This window comes from Cyprinodon variegatus, unplaced genomic scaffold (genome assembly GCF_000732505.1).
Source record: "Cyprinodon variegatus isolate N-32 unplaced genomic scaffold, C_variegatus-1.0 Scaffold966, whole genome shotgun sequence".
Lineage (NCBI taxonomy): Eukaryota > Metazoa > Chordata > Actinopteri > Cyprinodontiformes > Cyprinodontidae > Cyprinodon > Cyprinodon variegatus.
Genome location: NW_015151419.1, coordinates 206,845 through 229,550, shown reverse-complemented (window position 1 = coordinate 229,550; position 22,706 = coordinate 206,845). Strand labels below are relative to the sequence as shown.

At 41.0% G+C, this 22,706-nt stretch overlaps 3 protein-coding genes across 3 annotated transcripts in view; all 3 read left to right on the top strand.

The window, feature by feature from the left end:
- Positions 1 to 4,787, top strand: part of rtel1 (regulator of telomere elongation helicase 1) — a 36,268-nt gene extending 31,481 nt beyond the window's left edge. Inside the window, exons 26-33 of the mRNA XM_015398857.1 lie at positions 303 to 454; positions 531 to 626; positions 1,741 to 1,951; positions 2,040 to 2,177; positions 3,746 to 3,856; positions 3,928 to 4,116; positions 4,201 to 4,323; positions 4,477 to 4,787. Coding sequence (XP_015254343.1) covers positions 303 to 454; positions 531 to 626; positions 1,741 to 1,951; positions 2,040 to 2,177; positions 3,746 to 3,856; positions 3,928 to 4,116; positions 4,201 to 4,323; positions 4,477 to 4,547 — 1,091 coding nt within the window. The 3' untranslated portion in view covers positions 4,548 to 4,787. The remainder of the gene's footprint in view (positions 1 to 302; positions 455 to 530; positions 627 to 1,740; positions 1,952 to 2,039; positions 2,178 to 3,745; positions 3,857 to 3,927; positions 4,117 to 4,200; positions 4,324 to 4,476) is intronic.
- A 1,833-nt stretch (positions 4,788 to 6,620) lies between these two features.
- On the top strand, positions 6,621 to 11,524 carry icmt (isoprenylcysteine carboxyl methyltransferase). The gene is made up of 5 exons (XM_015398855.1): positions 6,621 to 6,866; positions 8,458 to 8,546; positions 8,978 to 9,147; positions 9,619 to 9,836; positions 10,635 to 11,524. The coding sequence occupies exons 1-5, from the start codon at positions 6,648 to 6,650 to the stop codon at positions 10,812 to 10,814; spliced, it is 876 nt and encodes a 291-aa protein (XP_015254341.1). The 5' UTR covers positions 6,621 to 6,647; the 3' UTR covers positions 10,815 to 11,524.
- Positions 11,525 to 16,240: 4,716 nt separating this feature from the next.
- LOC107100395 (60S ribosomal protein L22) lies at positions 16,241 to 21,065 on the top strand. The gene is made up of 4 exons (XM_015398856.1): positions 16,241 to 16,277; positions 16,746 to 16,856; positions 18,807 to 18,931; positions 20,875 to 21,065. Exons 1-4 carry the CDS (start codon positions 16,266 to 16,268, stop codon positions 21,017 to 21,019), a joined length of 393 nt encoding a protein of 130 aa, XP_015254342.1. The 5' UTR covers positions 16,241 to 16,265; the 3' UTR covers positions 21,020 to 21,065.
- Positions 21,066 to 22,706: the final 1,641 nt, after the last annotated feature.

Genomic DNA, 22,706 nt, shown 5'->3' with positions numbered 1-22,706 from the left:
GATTCTAAATGAGCCAAAAAGCAGAGACAGGACCAATTGTCAAAATTTTGGTGTCGATCATTCGATTTCATCCTGGACACTACAGAAAATGGGCTTAAAGTGTTAAAAAGTGAACTTCTCCTTTAAGGCTCTCTAAACTTCCATCCATGTATTTTAATTGGAGATTGAGCTGTCGTACTGTGAGCCGTGCTGTCAGTGCAGGATTATTTTCTGCTCTACAGTTTATCCTTCAAATCAGTAACTCCAGGCAGATAATTTTTCATTCTAAAGAGGACTGCTTTGTCTGCTGTGTTTTGGATCAGATGACCACAGCAGGACCAATGGACTTGCAAAGATCTGCATCGACTATGAGGGAGAAGTGCAGGGGAGTCAGAGGAAACCGGCCAACCTGATGGACGCTTTGGAGAGAGGTGACCGACACTGGGAACAGGACAGTGAGGCTGCTGGAGAGAAGGTAGCGACGTCCATCAGTAAGACAGACCGAGCCTGAGGTTTGTCGTTTAAAATGTTTTGTCTCTTTGCTTTTGAAGGCAAGCCGCTTGTCCACACTGTCCCTTCAGTATGATAAGAGGATGGAGGACGAGCTGCGGGGTGGGAAGCGTAAAATAAAGTTGATTCACGAGCAGGTATGTTTTTTTAATCTTATTTTAGACCTGAAGTATTACATTAATGACATCCTCTGTCCTCCATCCCTGTGGTCGCGGTCATGCTGCTTTACAACATGACATTACAAATTGAAAAAAAGGTGCCTGTCAGGCCAAACAAAGGCGTGGAAGCGGTTGGGTGTGAGTGCATCTGCACATGAACTGAGAGGAACAGAAAGAGAATCTGTAAAAAAGGAAGGATTAGATCCTGTGATTGTTTTAAAAAAGCAGGAGCTTACTCGGGCTGGACGATTATGTCAAAAATCAAAGCATTATTTTCAACCGATATTGCATTCTTCTTTTTGATTTTCCTTTGCAGTAAGTTAAAGCATGTGGATGTTTCTCCCCAGGTTTCCATTCTTTTCGTGGCCTTTAACAAAATAACACAAAAGTCCATTTTTGTGTAACTTTACTGTAACCTTAGCATAAAATAATCTGACTTCTATCATGCATGGATCTATTTGCTACCTGCAACTCTCTCTTTCCTTCTGTGTGGCAGTGAACTGACTGAGTGTATTACCGCCACCTAAAGGTCTGAAGGGAGAAATTTTATTCTCTCTTGTTAAATGTAATGTCCCTATAAATGAATGCCTCTGCAATTTGAAAATTGCGCTTTTCTAAATTGCATTTATATTGGAAATGTAATTAACTGCCCAGCCCTAATGGAGAGCCAGAGGGAGAGGGCATCTGACCAACTCCAAGCTAAAAGGTGAGGAATGCTGATTATGAGAAGAACCAGATGAAACTAGCAGTGTTCCTTCACAAACAGCCATGTTTTTTCACTTGTCTGTTTTTTTTTATCTCAGGTTTCATCCTAATTTCACAGTAAAACTTAAGAATTGGAACCTGAATCTACGTTCTGTTCTAATTTTAGTGCTGAATTTGTGCCCAGGAGAGACGTGAATAAAACATGTAAAAGTTTGAAGAAGTTTTCAGTTTTGGTGTCTTGATTTTTTTGTTTTGTTTTTTTTTTAGGACGGCTTAGATTAGAGTTTAGTCAAATGGATTATTTCTACATATTTTTATAGGTCAGTTTCCATAAATCTGTTTTCTCATTATGGTGTGATCCGTCTCTTGTTCTAACTTGTTCCTAAAGAAAGTCAGCGTCTCTGAGGATGTGCCAGAGGAGTGTAAAGCCGGCAAGGCCAAACAGTTCCTGGCAGACATGAAGAAGACTCTGAGCAAGGTGAGCTTTGACCGCATCGTTGAGGCTCTGCAAACTTACAAGAAGACGGACGACCTGGACATCCTGCTGACTGAGACGGCTGTTTTAGCGGAGGACCCCAACACTCACAGCCTGCTGCGAGGTGTGTTTATGTACTGCTAACATGACTCAGGGTCGCTCACATGGAGGATTTCAGTCTCTAAATCTCTCTCCCTGCTTTTCTCTCTCAGGCTTCTACCAGTTTGTTCGGCCGCATCATAAAAAATCATTTGATGAGAAGTGCCAGGAGCTGACCGGACAGGGCTGCGGATACAAACCAGAGCACTCGCTGTCGAAGGATGAGAAGAAAGCGGCCATCCTGCAGAGCGGTAGGACACCCTGATCCAGAAACCAACAAATTAGTAAAAGGTTTTCCTCACCTCATTTCCAAACATTTAAGATTGGCACCAAATAAAATCCAATCACGATGCTGAATCTGTATTTAAAATTAATAAGTATTTTCTTCATGTTATCCTTTGCTGAGACAAGTTAAGACTTATAAAGTGTTGGATTTTAGTGGCTGCGTCCTCCAAGGACCCGGTCTACTTGCACTGGAGGAGTCCAGCTATGGATTCAAACAGGTCCGGCTTTCACCGCCTGTACACTCTGCCGCGTAGCAACAGTGACAGTTGACACACAAAGGAGACAAAGAATAGATGATGAACTCATCACTACTGTTCTGGCCTGGGGACTAATAACATTGTAGAGGAGCTTCAGCAGCAGTACCGTCGACTCAAATATCAGATTTATAGTCCCCTTACTGCAGAAATATTGGAATCTGGGCTGAAATGTCATTTACACAGCGACAGATAAAACCTTTAAATAAAACCAAACATTACCCGCCACATATCTGACTCAATAACCATTTAAAACAACTATTTTCATTCATTTCAGATGAAACTATTCACATACTTGTATTATATTAAACTGCACTGACCACACTTCACCACTGTTCAGCCATCTCCCTTTTTCCTCTGAGCACGAATCAACCGGCTGGCTTGGACTCACAATTAATCCTGGGATATCCAAGGCTACGTAGGAATCACCGCGCCTGTCCTTCAAAACGGGAAAAAAGAAGGCTGCATTTGTCGGACGCATAACGAGGAGTCTTCCAATCTGAACAGGCCACGTCGCCGCACTATGATGTAATCAGCTGACGAATCTGGCCTTCAGAGGACGCAGCTGCTGAATTTGAACTCTGCATGAAAGTACAACATCCTGCTGCCATTTAACAGCAGCCAGGAGCTGAAATTATAATGCCCTGTTAGGATGTCCAGATTGTTCTCTTCTATGATGATCCTGCATCCTGAAGTTTTGCATTTTCTGCCTTGTGTTTGTGCTGGTGAGCTTTTAAGCAAGTACTTAGCCCAGAGTTTTAATCAATGTGTGCTTGGCGGAAGGAGGCTCCGTATCAGCTGTCTGTTTTCTTCTTAAAGGGCCAAAATCATGCTATAATCCTGTACAAAGAAAAATACCAAATAACATTTGATCTCGTTAAAATAAGGTTATATTCGCCTTGCATCCATCCTGATTGTGTTTTAATAGTCCTGTTTTACTGTAAATAGAATTCCTGCACCAGGCACAATGAGCAGATGTGGCGCCATCTACTGGCAGAACCACATAACTATCAGAAAGCCAGATAGGAACAGAACCCCCAAACAACTTAATTAGGCATTTGGTTAGTTCTATATTACCAAAATTATTATATATATTTTTTAACAGTGGTCTGTCTGGCGATGTGGCAATAGGAATAATTGTCTTGATGCCAAAAAGAGCCCAACAGATTTTACATCCTAATCAGTGAAACTAAACCAGATGGTATTTGATTCTGAATATCACTAAAAGGTGCAGATTTCCTGACATTATTATCACTCAGTCCAGTTTGTATTCCTTCCAGCTGAAGAGCGGCAGGCGGCCGGGCCTCTGAGCCTCTGTCAGCTCGACACGCAGCAGCTCAATCAGGGAGGACGCCACCTGAGCCAGCAGGGATTGAAAGCAGCTCCTGCAGGTAGGAGACGTTTATCTGAAAAAGCCCCCAGAGGACCCCCCCCAGCGCTCACTTAAAGTTCTTCTAACCAGGTTCTGATCCAAAGAATGAAGTCCACACAGCTTTCCTGGCCGATGTGAAGAAAGCTCTGGGGGCTGAGAAGTCGGCTCAGCTCTTCCAGGCCATCCGCAGCTACAAGAAGACGGACAACTACGATGACTTGGTGGCGACGGTGGCCAGCCTGTTCACAGAGAGGGAGGAGAACTTCAACTTCCTCATCAGTATGTTCCCCTGCTTCCAGCCCAGAGCTCCTGTTTTGTGAAGGTTTGAGCTCTGAACCAGAATGTTCTGTGTTGCTTTTAAAGGGTTCAGCGTGTTTGTTCGGCCTCATCATAAGAAGAACTACAGAGAGATGTTGGACGCTCTGATGGGTCAGCCAAATTCTGCCACCGATAGTCCGACTCTCAGCGAGGAGCAGCAGAGGCCAGGTCAGGACCAGTCAGTGGTCTGTTTCTTAGAGGAACATGTTTGTCTTGCTGTAATCTGGACTCAGGTTTCACTTTCTCCATCAGAGCTCCAGCTGGCAGCTGAATGTTCTCCATCTTATGTTTTTTTTTTTTTTTTTTTTTTTTTTATTTCAGCTCTTCCGTCGTCTCCTCTCAAGACCCAAAGCAAGATTTCCAGTTTTTTCTCCAGCAGCGAAAGAAAATAGTCAGTCTGGTTCTAAAAAAATGACTTTTCTTTGAGATAAATGTTCCTTTTTTTTAGTCATGCTCTTCAGCACCAGTCAGGCTGAGTCTTCCTCTGTGAGGGAAAGAAAAGAACATGAAGGTTTTCATGTTTTCTGCCTAATTAAAAAGAGGAAACCCTCTGAACTTTACAGTGGACAACCCTGAAACTTGGAGCGTCTTTCAGCAAACGTTTCCTAAAATAGGATTCCCATTAATCCGGAGCTCCGGGGCTGACATGTGGAGGGCTTCCCTCCTGGCTGTTTTCGTGTGTGATGATCCAATCAGGTTTCTCCACCAACCAGTCAGCACTTCTGTTAATAACAGAGATGTTACAAAACAGCAGCTCATATTTTTCTCCCCCAGTTTTTGTCTGCTGTGTCAACAAAAACTCTGATTATGATTTTAAACTTTTCTTTTTAAAAAGTGAACTTCCAACACATAAGAACCGCTGAACCAAACTGTTTCAGATATGAAACATCTGTAAGATGTTTTAAATAAATGTATATATGAAATGTATGTCTGATCTGTCTTCAAATAAAGCCATGAAATGCTTTTATGGAATATAACTACTGATTTTTTTTTTCTTTTCTGTTTTTTCTGCCTATGCTCAGCACTTATATAATGCTTAACATACTTAAATCTTTATGTACAAAGCCCAGTGTATCAATATTGTATAAGGAAAATGGAAATTTATTTTTTCTTAATTTTCTGTGTAAATCAAAATATAGAGGGAAGAAGTGTGGAAGACTTGGGATCAAAGTATCAATAACAACAATCTTCTACAAAGGCCCATGTTGGAGCACAATGCCTTCAAAAGGTTTTGAAGGAGGATCAAAGGGTTAAAGGTAGAAATGTGATTATTTCCAACAGAAAATGGTCTTTCTGCAGGAGAAGGATCTTAAACATGGTCAAAACAATGTAGAAATGTTAAGCAGACACAAATCCTTCAAATCAAAGCTGAGTAGCAAAAATCTTCCTTTGTGCTGCTGTCATTTTAGAGATACCGGTATTAATGAAAGTTTCTAGGGGTCAACAAAGGTAAATCGTTTCCTCCACATTAACCACAGCAAACAAAAATATTGTTGAAAATAAAACTGATTTTGCAATGTTCCACTTTGAACTGCTTCCACAATTTTCAAAGATAAAAGAGAAACTGTTTCTAGATTAAAAACAGTTCCTATTAAGACGTCCTGAAGAGGAGCTACGATGAATGGCTGAAACCAAAGCTAACTGGAGGCATAAACACTAGAAGTGAGTGTGAACAGGCCACTGTTATTGGTGAACATGTTCAATGTTACTGACATGGTTGAAAACCAGTAGATAAGATGATCCATGAACCACAGACAGCACTGATGTTTAAACATTTGTTTATATTTATTAGCAATAAATATATTTATTTTGTATTTATTAAGCAAAATCTTGCCTGTCTTTATTTGGGAAACTAGGCTGTTTGTGCTTGTTTATGTTCCCGTTGATCAGTACCGAATAGGTTACAATAATTTCAGCCACCAATCAGTGCAGAACAGGAATTAAACTACGGTAATAGCTTCACCATCCATGGTGGACTATGGGACCTTAGCTGAGACAGAACCGACGGATTTCATTGGTGCCCCTGTAAGAATCTGTAAAAATTTCATTAAATTTGTTTTGTTCTGTGTTGTAATTTAAGATTTAGATCATATTACCTATTTTTTTTTTTTTTTTTTCATTCAGATCCCCATTCATTTACAGCAGGTAAAGTGAGAGGGATGCAGACGAAGCTCTACTATTTAACATTGAAATGGCCTTGAAACCTTCAAACGGCTGAATTTTCTATAAAACACCTGAAAGTGTCACCCTGGACGTTGACTGGAGGAAACCCTCCGATCTCTTTAAAGTTCGGGACTAATGTGTTCAATTGTGATCTTATCATAAAAGGCAGAACACCCGGGGAACAGTTTTTCCAAACTCTTGGGGACTTAATGGAATCCCCTCCCCCCTTTTAAATCTCCGGAGTTTCCCGAGGCTCTTTGAACGCAGCATACGTCAAAACCTACGAGAAGCTCGCGATACTTGGATTAGCACATCCCGGTACTTCCATCATGGCAGGCAGTAAGTTGGTGTTAGAAGGCAGAGTGAGTATAAAAAGCTTTATTTTAGGCCTCAGCGTCGTCCTCATCCCGCTCATCAGAACCTGGTTCGGACACCTGGACTGGGTCTTCGATTATCTGACAGAGACTCCCGGGAAAATTGCAATTTGTGTCCACATAGCGGCTATAAACGGCCTTTTGCTTGTCATATACAGAGGACCCGTGTACAAGGTAAGCAGAGACGGTGGTCTGCATGCCGGGGAAGTGTTGAAGCCAGCCCTGTTTCCCAGTTCCTCCCTGGTGTTGGGAGGACTGGAAGCTTCATTCTGTCGCAGCTGAATACAGGATTAGCAAAGCTTCAGCTCAGCGCTGTTAATCCTGTTAGAGGAGAAGACACAGCTGCTGCTGCAGAGAAAACTAAAGCTTGAATATGAGGAACTCATTGTTTTATTCTTTCCCAATAGGCTGTACGGAAGCTCAGATAGGACATCATCAAATAATTCGATACAAACAGCAAAACAAACTTTTTTTCACCTTCTGATTGTTTACATTGCTTCCAAAGTCCTGATACTCCGATTGGAGGATGATTGGTTCTCCCATCGACCCTCTCATTCTCATGATCCCATTATTCTAGGTTTCCAGACCAATGACCTGCTTTTTGGTAACATTTATTAAAGTCAAACCCAACCTTTTCATCCATTAGACCAAGAGCAGAACATTTAAACCTTACTGAGGTCAAAGGTTGATCTCCTGGTAGGTAGCACAGAAGTTTTTGTTGTTGTTCAAGTTTTTTTATAAGTCATGTGACTTTATTGAAAGATTCACGCACCCATATACTATTTTTAGCTTTATTGATCAGGACACTAATTACAAGTTCAAACAAGAATATCCACTTTGTATTATTGCCAAAAAAACAAAAAATAATTATATACAGGAAATCAAAATAACTTTAACAAGGCAAAAGAAGAAAAAAACAAGCATTTGCATTAAACCAGTGGAAGCATATCGATCCAATCTCCAAAAGTTAAAAAAATAAATAAATAAATGACACTCATTTCAGTTAAGGCCGACTGGGGTTCAAGAAGACAGAAGCAGACAGAAAAAGAAGCATAGATACAAAAGGCAACTGTCAACCAGCTCCACAGGCGGCCCCGTTCAGGAAACACACAGCCAGGCAGACGAGCTCCAAGCCAGCTCCCATGTCAGAGGATAAAGAGAGCACATCCAGCCAGTCACAGTCAGAGAAACAGGACTACACTGAAAAACAGGCCAATCTCCAGCATCTATAAACAAAGGTGTTGATGGCAGCAGCACAGCTGATATTTCTCTCCAGGGTGGAGTCACAGCCATACAGGAACAGACCAGATGAAGCTACTATGAGAAAAAGCAGAGAGAGCAGAACGTTAGTTTAAATAGAATGATGGAAAAAGGGGTCCCTATGTCCTCCAGAAATCTAAGCCTATAGCAGCATAACTATAGAGATAGCTCAGGATAACCAGAGGACTAGATCTATAAGCTTTATTAAAAAGGAATGATTTAATCCTACCAGTAAACAGACATTGTGACATGTCTCTACAAATGTTTTGTTGCAAATGTGTTGATTTGTGTCCAAAATTGTTGGCTAATGAAGATAATGATGAATAAAAGATTTAAAGTTCACACTCACCGATAGATGTGTACCGACACTCTATGAACTCGTCACATGTACAAGGCTGTGAGGGCAGCTACTTCCAGTACAATGCTAACAGCAGCTACTTCCAGTACAATGCTAACAGCAGCTACTTCCAGTACAATGCTAACAGAAGTCTCCTGACTGTGGCAGGTTGCTGTGAGAGCCTGCTTCCTGGGAGTCACGTTCGGCTGCGGCCTGATCATCAGCTTCTCTGACACCACCTGGACGCACTTTGGCTGGTATGTATTAATATGAGCTCTTTGTTTGGTTATGGGTTGATTTTCGTCTCATTCAATGACCTCACATGTTATCAGGACGGCTGACGGTAGGATTGCTTCATATGTTGAGAAGTGAATGACGGCTTGGATTATATTTTATTGTTTGAGTTGCATATATTCCCTTTTTATGGAAATGTTGGATGGGCCTCCTACATTATTTTACTATAGATGCTGAACTGAGCAGGAGAACTGATATTAGATTGTTTTCCTACATTCTCCAGCATTTTTTTTCTGATTTGTTTGGATTACTGTCCTCCACTCAAATCCTTCCACTTTAACAGATCTTTCCTCCTACTGATGTCTATCAGAGCCAGCATGTCCTCAGGGTTTTATCAATGTTTTTTGCCTCTTTTCTCAGCAGTAAATATGTGTCCCAATGTGTCTTCTTGCAGGTACATGTGCTCACTGTCATTCTTCCATTACTCTGAGTACCTGGTGACGGCCGTCATTAACCCTCGCAGCCTGTCGCTGGACTCCTTTCTGCTCAACCACAGCGTGGAGTACACACTGGCTGCTGTGTCTTCATGGCTGGAGTTCACTGTGGAGAAGCTCACTGTTCCAGGTACTTTAGGCGGCGGGTTGAGCTGCCTTTCCCTGTTGGGTCCAATTTTGGGTTTTATTGAGATGATATTTTTCCTTCCAAACTTCAACCTGAAGGATGAGATGAATTGCATCCACACAGCTGCCCTAAGTACCATTGCTGGCGTGGAGTTGGATTGATTTATCAGGGGGGGTTCTTTATGCAGCGCAGTCAGTTCCAGGTGTTTATATGCAGTGAATATAATCTCAGTGCCTGATAAGTTGGCCTAACTGACCTCAGCCTGGGAAGGATCTTTATTTGGTGGATTCTGTTTGGATTTTTTACTTGAAATGTTGAAGCTTTTGGTGGCAGGAAAAACTAAAATCAGATAAATGAGGAGAATCTGTCGATGTGGAAGTTTAGCCTACTTTTAAGAGGCTTCCTAAGATGTTTTTTTTCCAAAGCGATGTGACCTTTCCTGTGTCCGGATCTCACCCCTGTGTCTCCTCACAGAGCTGAAGCATCTAAACTGGCTCAGTTTGGTTGGACTGGTCATGGTGCTGTGCGGCGAGGCGCTGCGGAAAGCAGCCATGCTGACGGCCGGCTCCAACTTCAACCACATCGTCCAGAATGAGAAAGCCCAGAGCCACATACTGGTCACCACTGGGGTCTACGCCTACTTCAGACACCCGTCCTATGTGGGCTGGTTCTACTGGAGCATAGGAACTCAGGTGAGATTTTTTCCTCTGATCCTACCATTAGAATTAAGACGGACATTGTTTCCATGACATTTTTCAGCGCTAGACCAATTGGCTGTGTGATCTCAAGTGTTTGTTTCATGTCCTGAAAGAAGTGCTTTTTTTGGCAAGTTTGCTTCTGTATTCCTGAAAATATTGTTTACCCATAATTCCTTTCAGGTTCATATTTTGCTCGATGAATATTGTAAAAGTAGTTTGGTCTGAGACAGAATCACGATGGATTTACAGAGATTTAGGGGATTTAATGCAAATATTAACTTAGTTTTTAAATCTAAAGTATTTTAGCAGATGAAAGAGAACCATCCAGCTCCAGTCTATTGAGTTTTAAAAATGAAAACTCTGGATAGAGGAATTAACAGTCTATATAAAGCTGGCAGCTACTTGCATAACAAAACTTAAGTAACTTTTTTTGTTTGACCTTATAATGAACTTTCTTATCTAAAGCTTAATTAATATTAGATACAGAAATCACTTTTTCTGGTTCTGCTGGAGGTTCCTTCCTGTTTAAAGGGAGTTTTTCCTCTCCACTGTCGCTACAAACATGCTTGGTGTGAGGGATTGTCTTCGTGGCGATGAGTCGATGCAATCAGTTTGTTTTTCTTTCATAGAAAACTTTGAACCAATCTGACTGGATGATCTGGTTGAATTGTCTCAGTAAACAGCCTTGAGATGACAGGTGTTGTGAATTAACGCTATAGAAATGAAACTGAATTGAATTGGTTAGTTTGCTGCCATGTTGTCTCGATTGCTGATGAGCATCTGCTCCTGCAGGTCATGCTGTGCAACCCCGTCTGCATCGTGGGCTACACGATAGCCAGCTGGCGCTTCTTTCGGGAGCGGATAGAGGAAGAGGAACTTTCCCTCATCCATTTCTTTGCTGAGGACTACGTGGAGTACAAGAGGAAGGTTTCCACCGGGCTGCCCTTCATCTCTGGCATCCGCGTCAATTAGCACCCAGATCGGACACTGAGCCCAACAGACTGAGAGCTCCAAAGCAGGCCAGACCTGGTGGTGATGTGTTGTCTGCTGTAGCAGCTGCTGCCCCCTGGAGGTGAGCGTCTGCCACTGGCTGAGGTTCTGTAGCACCAAGAGCCACCGAGGCAGCTGGGCTGCTCCTTTTCTACCAACATCCAGTATCAGAACAGAGAACCTCAGATGTTCACGTCTTTCTACTCTTCCTCCTTTCATCTCACCTGTTTCTGTCTGCATGCTTTCACCATGGTTACCGGTTTCTGCCCATCTGTTGGGTTTAAGGATCAGCGCTTTGCCTGGACCCTTCGGTGTCATAGGTCCGGTTCTTTCTTTTCTTTTTAACAGATGTTTCATAGAAAATTAGCAATATAAATGTTTCTAAAGTGAATGAGAACCCAATTAAGGTTTTTAGATGATCTGTTGATGTATGTTTTCTACAGCCCATCAGGATTTGGCATAAAACCAAGATCCATATTTATAACAAGGACTTTAAAAGACCAGGATGTTGTTTTTCATTTAGCATCAACATGAAGATATTTATATACTGTTGGAGTCGTGGTGTATCGTGCACTTTCTCATTTTAGCATATTGCTCTTTTATTCTATGTTCCATCACTCTGAGCAACCAGAGAGCTGAGCCGTCTGGCTCTGGCTGTGGAGAAGGAGAAGAGAGTCATGCAGAATATTGATTTTTTTATTTTTTTTTTTTAAGAGATCATCCTGCTTCTCTTTTCAGCTCATTATTTCTTACTGGAATAATTGTTTACAAGAATAGTTAAAGCGGAAAGAGTGAAATCACCATAAAAAAGGACCAATGGGTAAAAGTGGAGTTCCTGTTTCATATTTTTTGGTCATTTCTGGTTCTGGGAGGCTGAAATGTGTAAAAGCTTCCTGGAGGTTTATGTTTTTTAGATTTTTTTTTTCTTAATTTTCTCAATGAGAAGATCGGGGCAGAATAGATAAATGGTTTAAGTAGAGTGATTTCACCTCCTGATCTTCACCTTTTTATAAAACTAGCGCAGAACAGGAGATGATGTCATACAGGGATTTTCGTTAATCTCTTAAACTGATAGTTTGACTGAACTGGTGTAGGAACTGGGAGCTGTGGGAATTCCCTTATAGTGCTCAGGGTTTGGGTCTCATCATCTGGTGTCGTGTCATTTCCACCTCATCGGCATCATATTGGTCCACAAACCCACCACATGATGGCGCTTCGTGGTGCAGGCTGTTCCAATCCTCAAAGCCACTGTCGTCATGGAGACGTTTTCATCTGAATGTGATTCAGGCTGTAGAAACGTGATTACATTTATTTTTAAACATTGAAGCAGCTTTTTTTTCTTCTTTTTACACTGATCATTTATGACAGGACTCCTCATCTGAACCACTGTAGCACAAACCTGGACATGCTGGTGTTTCTCTAACGTCTCCTAAATCCTCAGATTGAATGACGGGGAGCAGCCAGGCCCAAGGGGCCCTGAGGAAACTACCGAGAGTTTTTTACAGCCGCAAACAGACCAAAGTATTAAGCTGCAGACGTTTCTAGGTGAATTCATGTTGCATTAAAGCATCTTAACTCTGTATTTTTCTTTAGGTGTACAAATAATCGTAGTCTGGATGAATTTGACAAAGACTCGACCTCCTCTCTTTATGTCTGATCATGAAGTCTTCCCTCGTAAGTTTCTAAATCTGAAACCGAGATTATATCAAAAGTTGGATGACAGAGGTTCCCTACAGGCAGCCGCCGCCTGTTCATGGCCGCCACACAGTCCTGCTCAGAACATAGATTTTCAGCCTGAGCAGGTAGAGCTTTGTTTTCTGCAGCAGGTGTGAAATATGTGACATTTATAGCCATGGTCAAAACAAAGTACCGCCTGTTTTCATTCCTCTGGTTGAGAAACAATCGGGTCTAAAACCGGTGGTTTCCACATTGGCGTTGGTATCAGCTGTATGATCAGTTGATTTCTATCTAAGCCAGAATGGGGAGGTTTCTACGACTCTTTAAAGTGGTTGTCCTTTTTATTTTTTTCTCTCTTTGTAAAGAGGTGACCTGCTGTCACTAATGCAGGGGTCTGCAGCCTTGGACCTTTCACAGAGACCCTTCACAAGACTCTTAAGTAAATCCTAAGGATTTTTTTTTCAACCTTCTATTGAATAACTTTTAAATGTATTAGAGAATGACATGAAACACAACAGTAACATGTTTTAGTGTAGGTGCAATGATAAGCAGTTTTCTGGTCCTGAAAAAGCCGGATATGGCAAATCTAATTTTGACCGATATTGATTTTTGTTCATCACAGTTTCTATAAGGTCACATTCTACCTTCTATGTTTAAAAAAAAAAAAAGAAAAGAACAGTAATTGTTTTATCTGAACAAGTATAAAAGTTAAATTAAAGTACAATTTTAGAACACAGCCTTTGCAGAATGGATAAGATCATTTTTACATCAATCTCCCAAATGAAGGAAATAAAGGCTGACTGATCAAACGTTTTTTTTTTTTATCTATTTCTCTGGTCATTCGGTTGGAAACAATAACATTTGTTACAGTTCTTTCCACTTTCCACCAAATTTTTTTTTTGATTTTGTTTTATTTTTTTTCATCAGAAAAAAAAAATAGCATCTGTTTGGGTTGTGAAGGTTGCAGACCCCTGAACTAATGATTATGACTGGAGCTCTGATCGAAGCTGGTCCATTATTCTTACATCTGTTAAATTTCTGGAGCAAAGATGGATGACAGGAGGAAGCCCAGGCTCTGCTGCCAGGGTTTAGTTTTTTTTACCCCCCTCCCAAAATGTTTTCTCAGGTTAGATTGGAGCAGTTCTAGTCTCCAAATCCAGTCTGAGTTTTGAGGATTCCTTCGCCACCGCGTCGCTTGGTCTGTTCTCCAGTGCAGACCTGACTATCTGCTAAGATTCAACAAATCCAGAATTCAGGAGCTTTGATCCAGTTTGACCAAATGGAAGTCATGTTTGATTAAAAGTGATGTTTAATGTTTATCATATAATGTGACACATGTAGCTTTTTGGCACAGTGCATTGTGGGAGATGATAAAAAGGTGTCTGTGTGCACACACACAGATCTTATGCTGCATTTGAACTGTTTAGAGAATCTTTATGGATGGTTTTCCACTTTAACTGAAAACTGCATTTATTGGGCACTGCTTGTATGAAATAAAGATACGATTATTATCTAAACGACTCTGTCCTTATTTACTGGAATATTACTGCTGTGTTTGGGACGTAATTGCAGTAGGTGAAGTCGATTAAAATGTACCCAAAACTAAAAGGCATCTACTAAAAGAAGTTGAAAAGCTCAATTGTTTTGTCCAGTAAGTATAAAAATATATACATTTTTTACAGATAGCATATAAAATTTTAAGTCATTATTTGCTGTAACTAACTCCCACAAAAAAACAGACCACACAATTCAGCATCTGAAAATCATTGTTACAGCCGCTGCCACACATGTTGCTCTAAGATGGAGTCTAATGTTATTTTCCATTCTGAAACAACTACATATTTTAAACTTTTTAATTTAGGGCTGAAAAATTTAATCCGATTGTTATTAATCGATTACTGAAATAATTATCAACTAAATCCGTAATCGATTTATTAACTGGAGTATAGAGACTGTAAAACAGTCCTTCACTACTCAAAAAAATTAAAGCAACACTTTGTAATCAGAGTATAGCATCAAGTTAATTAAACTTCTGGGATATTGGTTTGGTCAGGTAAGTAGCAGAGGGGGTTGTTAATCAGTTTCAGCTGCTGTGGTGGTAATGAAATTAACAAAAGGTGAACTAGAGGGGCAACAATGAGACGACCATCAAAACAGGAATGGTTTTACAGGTGGAGGCCACTGACATTTTTTACCCCTCATCTTTTCTGACTTTTTCACCAGTTTTGCATTTGGCTAGGGTCACTGTCACTACTGTTAGCATGAGGCGCTACCTGGACCATACAGAGGTTGCACAGGCAGTCCAACTCCTCCAGGATGGCACATCAATACGTTCCATTGCCAGAAGGTTTGCTGTGTCTCCCAGCACAATCTCAAGAGCATGGATTATATTCCAGGAGACAGGCAGTTACTCCAGGAGAGCTGGACAGGGCTGTAGAAGGTCTACAACCCATCAGGAGGACCGCTATCTGCTCCTTTGTGCAAGGAGGGGCACTGCCAGAGCCCTACAAAATGACCTCCAGCAGGCCACTGGTGTTAATGTCTGACCAAACAATCAGAAAGGTGGTCTGAGGGCCTGACGTCCTCTAGTGGGCCCTGTGCTCACTGCTCGGCACTGTGGAGCTCGATTGGCATTTTCCACAGAACACAGGAATTGTCAAGTCCCCCACTGGCGCCCTGTGCTTTTCACAGATGAGAGCAGGGTAACCCTGAGTACATGTGACAGACGTGAAAGGGTCTGGAGAAGCTGTGGAGAACGTTATGCTGCCCGTAACATCGTTCAGCATGAACGGTTTGGTGGTGGGTCAGTGATGGTCTGGGGAGGCATATCCATGGAGGGACATACAGACCTATACAGGCTAGACAACGGCACCCTGACTGCCATTAGGTATCGGGATGAAATCCTTGCACCCATTGTCAGACCCTATGCTGGTGCAGTGTGTCCTGGGTTCCTCCTGGTGCACGACATGCCCGGCCTCATGTGGCGAGAGTATGCAGGCAGTTCTTGGAGGATGAAGGAATTGATACCTTTGATTGGCCCCCAGGCTCGCCTGATCTTAATCCAATAGAACACCTCTGGGTCATTATGTTTCCATCCATCAGCCCTAGTTACATTTTCAGTTGAATTGCATTTTCTTGTTTGATTTATACTAGTCTGGCCATCGTTTGTTGGTTAAATTCTTTGTTTGTATTTGGTCCTCTCCACCCCTAACATGTTAACAGCTGTCTGATCAGCCACTGTTCAAGTTTCCCCCATTGAATGAAATGGGATCAGCATCTTCATGAAGGGAAGAACTCTAAAGTGTCCTATTAGATGTCAGCAATGACTGTGGACCAGAACTAGCAGAAGATACCCTAACCATCTGACTTCACTGGATTTAAAACATTCACTCTGAACTTGATTTCCAAATGAAATGCAAACATTTTGATCTGATATAAACTGGATCACTGGAATATTTTACTCAAGTTTCAATATTCCAGTCAGTCTGATGGAGAGACAAATATAAAGCATTAGAACATTATGAAGTATTAAAAGTTTTAAACGTATGTCAAATTCAAATGTTTTGCTGGAACTTAATGCAGATCAGGAACATAAAGCAGAAGGTGTTTGAATGCATCCCGTTAAAGCTTTACGGAGGGATGCGTTTCTTCCAGGGTTTGTAATCAATTTTAGATACCAGGATCCAATCAATGACTCTGGATTCGATTTTTCACGCATGCGCACCGCGGCTCTTCCTTTCTGCTAGCTTCTCCGCCATGGCGCCTATTGTAAGTCCACTGCGCTGCTATTATATCCTCAATTACTGCTTAATACTCAGTGTGAGAGTCGGAGTGAACGGTTGGAGTGAAAGCTGAAGATCTTTAGGGGGTTTTGTGTGTGAATTTACCGCTGGAGTTCGGTTCTGAGGCGGTTTTACCCAGTTTGTTTCTGGGGCGGCCTGTTAGCAGTTAGCTTCAAACTCACCACGTTGTTCCTCAGCTGAAAGCTTCGAGGTTCCTTAGAAATTACAAAGCTTTAATGTTGTTCTGATTGGCTTAAGTTCATATTTAATTTATAACCTTTTTATCTGAAGCCGGATTCTGAGCCGAACTAAATCAGTAAAACCTTTAAGATTGATCAGAGTCAATATTTGGTTCCCCGATGTTTTCAGTTTTGTCTCCGGATTAAACCGGCCTAAAGTTCAGCCCAGGTTTTGAACACTTGTGCTAATTTTATTTTATTTTTTCTCCTTTTAGCAGAAGAAGCAGAACACCGGCAAAGGTGGGAAGAAGAAGAAGCAGGTTCTGAAGTTCACTCTGGACTGCACCCATCCTGTTGAAGATGGCATCATGGATGCAGCTAACTTTGTAAGTTCTGCTTTCCTGCCGCCCAGCCATGGAATCTAAAGGAGAAAACATCTCTTTATCATTACTGAACTTTATTTCAAATTGGAGAAATGTACCTCTGCAGTGGGCTGCCATTGTGCGGCGCCCGGGTAGCAATCAGATTATATAGGTCTTGCTCAGGAACCCAGAGTGGAGGCGGTGGGATTCGAACCGGCTACTTGCAACCTTCTCAGAGCACAAGCAAATTAAAGGAAAGAGGAAAGGATGAACTGCAGCTGACCCACTACTGATAGCCTCTGGGAATAGATCCAGATGTTAATAATTCAGGGACAAATGTCTTCCTTAAAAGTGATTTTCCAGGATTAAAAACAGGGTTTCCGCGGGTCATTAAAAATCATTAAGTCATTAAATAATTAGTTTTGAAATTAAGGCCTGATTTGACATTAAAATTCATTAAATGCAACGAATTTGGCATTTAAAATGCTTTTTTTTTTTTTTTTTTTTTTTTTTTAAGTTTATAAATCAAATACTTAAACAATATATATATTTGCAAATATATCGCAATATATTTGCGCGGAACTGCTTCCGGTTGATCGTAAAGTATGTTGGGAAAAGAAGCTCGCTGCGGAATAAAGGCTAGAGAATGGGGAAAGTACTAATTTCAACAAAAGTGGCTGGAAATTGAGGAATTGCAGCCTGCTGACGGAAAAGATGAAGGAATTTGCCTTGTATATATATGAGAGTCATGGGTATTTGTTGATGGAATTAAAGTTATTTCTAAGAGCATTAAAAGTCATTAAATCAGAGTTAATCATTTCTGTATAAACCCTGAAAAAGACATGAGGATCAGCAGATCCTGGTTCAGGTCAACATTCTGAGCATGTCACACTATGGTTTTGTTTATTAAAAAAACAAAAACAAATTTTGACCCAATTCATGAGGTTTACAACATGGTAAATGGCATGTACTTGTACAGCGCCCTTTTTTCAAGTCAGGAGACTTGACCAAAGCGCTTTACACTACATTCATTCACCCATTCACGCACACTGATGGTGGCAAGCTACATTGTAGCCACAACGGCCCTTGGGCTCACTGACAGAAGCGGGGCTGCCGTACACTGGCACCACTGGGCCCTCTAAACACCATCAGTAGACAATGCAGGTGAAGTGTCTTGCCCAAGAACATAACGACAATGAAAGTCAGAGCCGGGGCTTGAACCGTCAACCCTTCAATTTCAGGGCAAACTCCATCACCACTGTCGCCCCACATGGACCGTATAGAGCAGGCATCCCCAAAGTCGATCCTGGAGGGCCGCTGTCCTGCAGGTTTTAGAGGTTTCCCAGCTTTAGCACAGCTGATTCTGATGATTGCAGTTCAGCAAAAGCCTGTTAATCAACTATCAATGTGAATCAGCTGTCCTGGAGCAGGGAAACCTCTAAAACCTGCAGCACAGCGGCCCTTGAGGTCTGATTTTGGGGATGCCTGGTATAGAGTATTGGTTATAGGTAAAAATAATTTACACTTTTAATGTCTGTACTTGTGTGAAACATGTAATCCACCCCCTTGGTTCTGTGACCCACGCTGCCGTTCTAAAAGCTGCGTGTATCTCAGCGTTTCCATCCAAATGACTCATGATGTAAAGGAGGAAGCAATCTGTTAAGGAAGGTTTAGGGTGGTGTGACGATCACAAAGCTGCAAACTGAAAGACTAAACACCAGATTTGCCCACATTTTATTAACACGGTCTCGTGTTCATCAAATTGATGGAATTGTTTATCGGTCATTAAAAAAAACTGATCATAACATACTGTTTCCTGCTATTATTGCTAGTTAATGCCTAGGAGAAAGAACCTGCTATGTTTCCTCTGTTTGTTTGTTTTTCTTTGAAAGAGCTTCGGTTCCAGCTTTGTCCCTTTTTATTGAAATGATTCCTAATCTGTGATAAAAACAAAGCTTTGTTTTTAATCTGTAGGAGCAGTTCCTGCAGGAGCGTATCAAGGTGAACGGGAAAGCTGGCAACCTTGGCGGAGGTGTGGTGTCCATTGAGAGGAGCAAGAGCAAGATTACAGTTTCCTCAGAGGTTCCTTTCTCCAAAAGGTAAAGAGAAAAGCCCCGTTTTCTGCTCTGTTTTTGTTCTGCAGGTCTGTCTGGGTCGAACGTTGCCCCAAAAAGAGGAGTCTTATTCTGCCATTATAAATCTGGCAGCGTTAAAAATGTCAGAAAATTACACCAGCAGGACAAACATGAGCAAATGAATACAGTAAGCTTTAAAGGGACATGAAACCCATGGTCTATACTGATGGTTAATATGAACTTTGTCAAAGAGCCGTGCAGTCGTGTTAATCTGTAGCAGGACTAATGGGACGGGGACCCCTGCAGTGATGGCTGGGCTTCTTTAGTCAGCTGTTTATCTCCTGCCATCACTGTTAACATGATTACCTTCTTGCAGAGTGCGGATGTACCTGTGATGTTCTTGTTTAGATGATTTGCTCTTTTTTTTTTTGCAAAAAAAAAAATGTGATTGGGGCGTTCCTCAAGGATCACTGAGGTAAATAGATTAAAACCTTCCACATGAAGCTGCCCACGGTGGGTCCAGCAGATGAGTCTAGAGTTAACATTTAAAAGTTGGCCTTACTTCAGCATAGTTTTGTCTTTAGAGATGGAGCTGCAGGAGGCTTAACCTCACATTTGTTAAAAGCTCCACTCATTTGAAGCCAGTAACTTCCTGAAAATTCTTTGATTGTTCTTTCAAAATAAGTTAATTAGGATCCCAACAGGCTGGTTGGATGAAGGGAGTGAAGATGAAATACTTCAGGAGGTTTTGGTAACATGTTATTATGATGGTGCCTAAAATGCTCTTAGAAAAACATGAGATGTTTATGACTTAAGCTTAAAAATGGCCAATGTCTGCGTTCAGAGCTCAGACTAAAGGTCATCTGTAGGGGCGAGTATTGGCATGGGTTTTTGCGATGCGATACACGTCACAATATGATATCACTATATTGCAGTATTTATTTTGATATTTTTTCAAAAATGAATCTATAGATAAAAAAGAAACCTCTGCATATGTTCACTAGATGATATTGATCGTTCAGTTATTTTGGTATCTACGTTGCTTGGCGTTTGTCAGTCCACGTCTTCCCCTGTGATCGCCTCAACTACAGATACAGCGCTGCAGCACACAGCAAAAGGGCAGCACAGCACTATCTGCCAGAGTGGCGGTAAAAAGGACGCCTATTTTCCCTCAGTTTTTGGTAAAAATGTTTTGCTTTTAAAAAATCGATACTAGGATTTAAAAGATCAATATATTAAGCAGCCAAAAATCACGATATGTTGCCAAAAACACTTTTTATCCACACCATCAGTTATGTGTCCTAGACTTTGTACACAGCCACTCCTGGCTGTTGGAGAGTAGTGGTCTGCTGTGGCATCAATGCAAACTTCCTTCTGCCTCATGCCTATAGGCAAGGCATTTTAGCCCAAATTGTCTGCCTATTTGGGTTTCAGTGAACACATGTGGCGTGTTTGGTCTATTTGGCTTCATCTCATTAGTATGGAGTTCTGTTTCCTTCATTTTGTGCTCAGTAGTATGAGGGAATGTCCTACTGGAAGGTAGGGAACAAAATCAGATTCTGATTTATCTGGAAGGTTCAAAATCCATAGAGGTGTCTAATTATCATTGTGGAAAATATATTTTTTGGAAAGTAGAAAATAAATGTTCAGTACTTCCATGAGAGCATCAGTAGCTATTGATCCACTGGAGGATGTGAGTAGATGTAGTTTATGATGCTGATCAGGGTTGGTTTGGAGCTACAGCTGTGGAGCGCTGCAAAGAAGAGATTAAAGGTTTTATACTTGTTTTTTGGGGTTTTTAGTTTTTTAGAAGAACTACTTGATATGGTGAGTCCATTTGGTGAAAATCCTGGTATTCCTGTCAGACATTATTTCTGCTTGTCCCACGGAGAAGCTCCTTGTGAAAAATCCTTGTTTTTAGATTTGACCTCTCTGCAATCAATTTAAGCTTTTCACTCTTTTTGCAGATACCTGAAGTATCTGACGAAGAAGTATCTGAAGAAGAATAACCTTCGTGACTGGCTGCGTGTCGTTGCAAACACCAAGGAGAGCTACGAGCTGCGCTACTTCCAGATCAATCAGGACGAAGAAGAGGAGGAGGATGAAGATTAAATTGGCTGATGTTGTAGATTTAAATAAATTTGTTTACAGTCCAAAAGTCTTGTCTGTGATGTTTTAAAGTTGATACCAGCCGTTCTGAGACGTTTTACTCGGCCTTTAACCTGCAGCCAAGTTGCTTGATCGCCTGATGGGACCTTAAGGAACACAGATCTAAACCATGTAGAACCAACCTGTAGTGATGGGTTGTTGGGGTGTCATGAAGCCTTTCTACCACTGATCTCTATTCACTGGATTACTGATAGCCTGTTGGTGGTACAGGGTTGAAGTGAAGCAACCTGCCGCCATATTGGTACTCCCTTGTTAGACCAGTCGGAATGTAAATATGTGCGCCACGGCATTGAACACTGTTGTCACTTTCAGGGGACACAAACACTTTTTATAGTATAAGTAGATAAGTAGTTTAACCTATAATTTAAAATAAAATGGCTACATTACATTGCAGTCATTATGAAGTCAAATCATGTACGGTAATATAACAAAACAAACCATCACAATATTGTGTTGAGAATAATACTGATGTGCCAAGTGTTAAATTGATTCTACTTGCATAACATATTTCAACATTTTACATAAAGACTGAATTACAAGCACATCTGTTAAATCTATAGTATTTTTCTATTTGCAAATTATGCAAGAATCATGCCCTATACGGTACTTTTGTCATGTCTGAGCATTAGCCTTTAAAAATGTTCGCTTTTTTCCATCAATATTATAACCTGACAACAGCCAGATGCATGAGCGAGACATGCATCTGGCTGTTGTCAGGTTATCAATATTATGCAATATGCACGAATTTTTCAAATGAGAAAAACACTAAAAAAACGACATCCACTTAATTACATTGACATTTCACAGTGAATTATTTTCTATTTACTCTATTTTCTAACGTTGGACATAATGTCAATGGCTAACTGACATTATCTTGGAGTCAGTCAAAGATAGCCAGACTAATGTTACACTACATACTAAAGGGACATCAGCATATATGCAGTCAAATGCTACACATGAGTGGGGCGTACCAATATGCCGGCTGGTGGCTTCACTTTTTTAGGGAAATCAGCAACCCAGTGAATAAATAGAGATCAGTGGTTTCCACACATTGCAAACTGTATTGATATTTTCACCCAGTACTGACAACTGCTGGACTTTAAAAGCCCTACATGCAGCCTATTTGACAGAATAAACTGATTTGATGACTTGATAATTGTACAATATACCGGTAAGTCATTTTATTTTCATTTATTTTATTCGTAAAAAAAAATTAGGTGAGCATGGGAATGCTTTAAAATTATTTTAAACTACTGTAGACTAAACCTAAATTCTGATGACTTGAGTGATAACAGAGGAACAGGAAAACTAAAACACAAGATCTAAATGGTCAAACATTTTTGTCTTGAGGCTGCTCCATATTTCTTGATTCATTTGTTGAAGAATCGCAAAAGATCCTATTTTCTTCAGCAGACAGTGCGCTTATAAAAAGTTCAGTGCATCAGTCAGTTCCTAACAGCTCACAGTCATGTGACATGGTGTTGCTTTATCAGCTTGACACATGCATCGGTGTTCCTGGACGAGATTTGCAGGGGATACTTTTCATTTCTAGACACCTGTTAGAGTTGAATTTAAACATCTGCAAGATGTTAACCTGTGACTGAAAATGGGCAAAAACTCCAGCTTTATT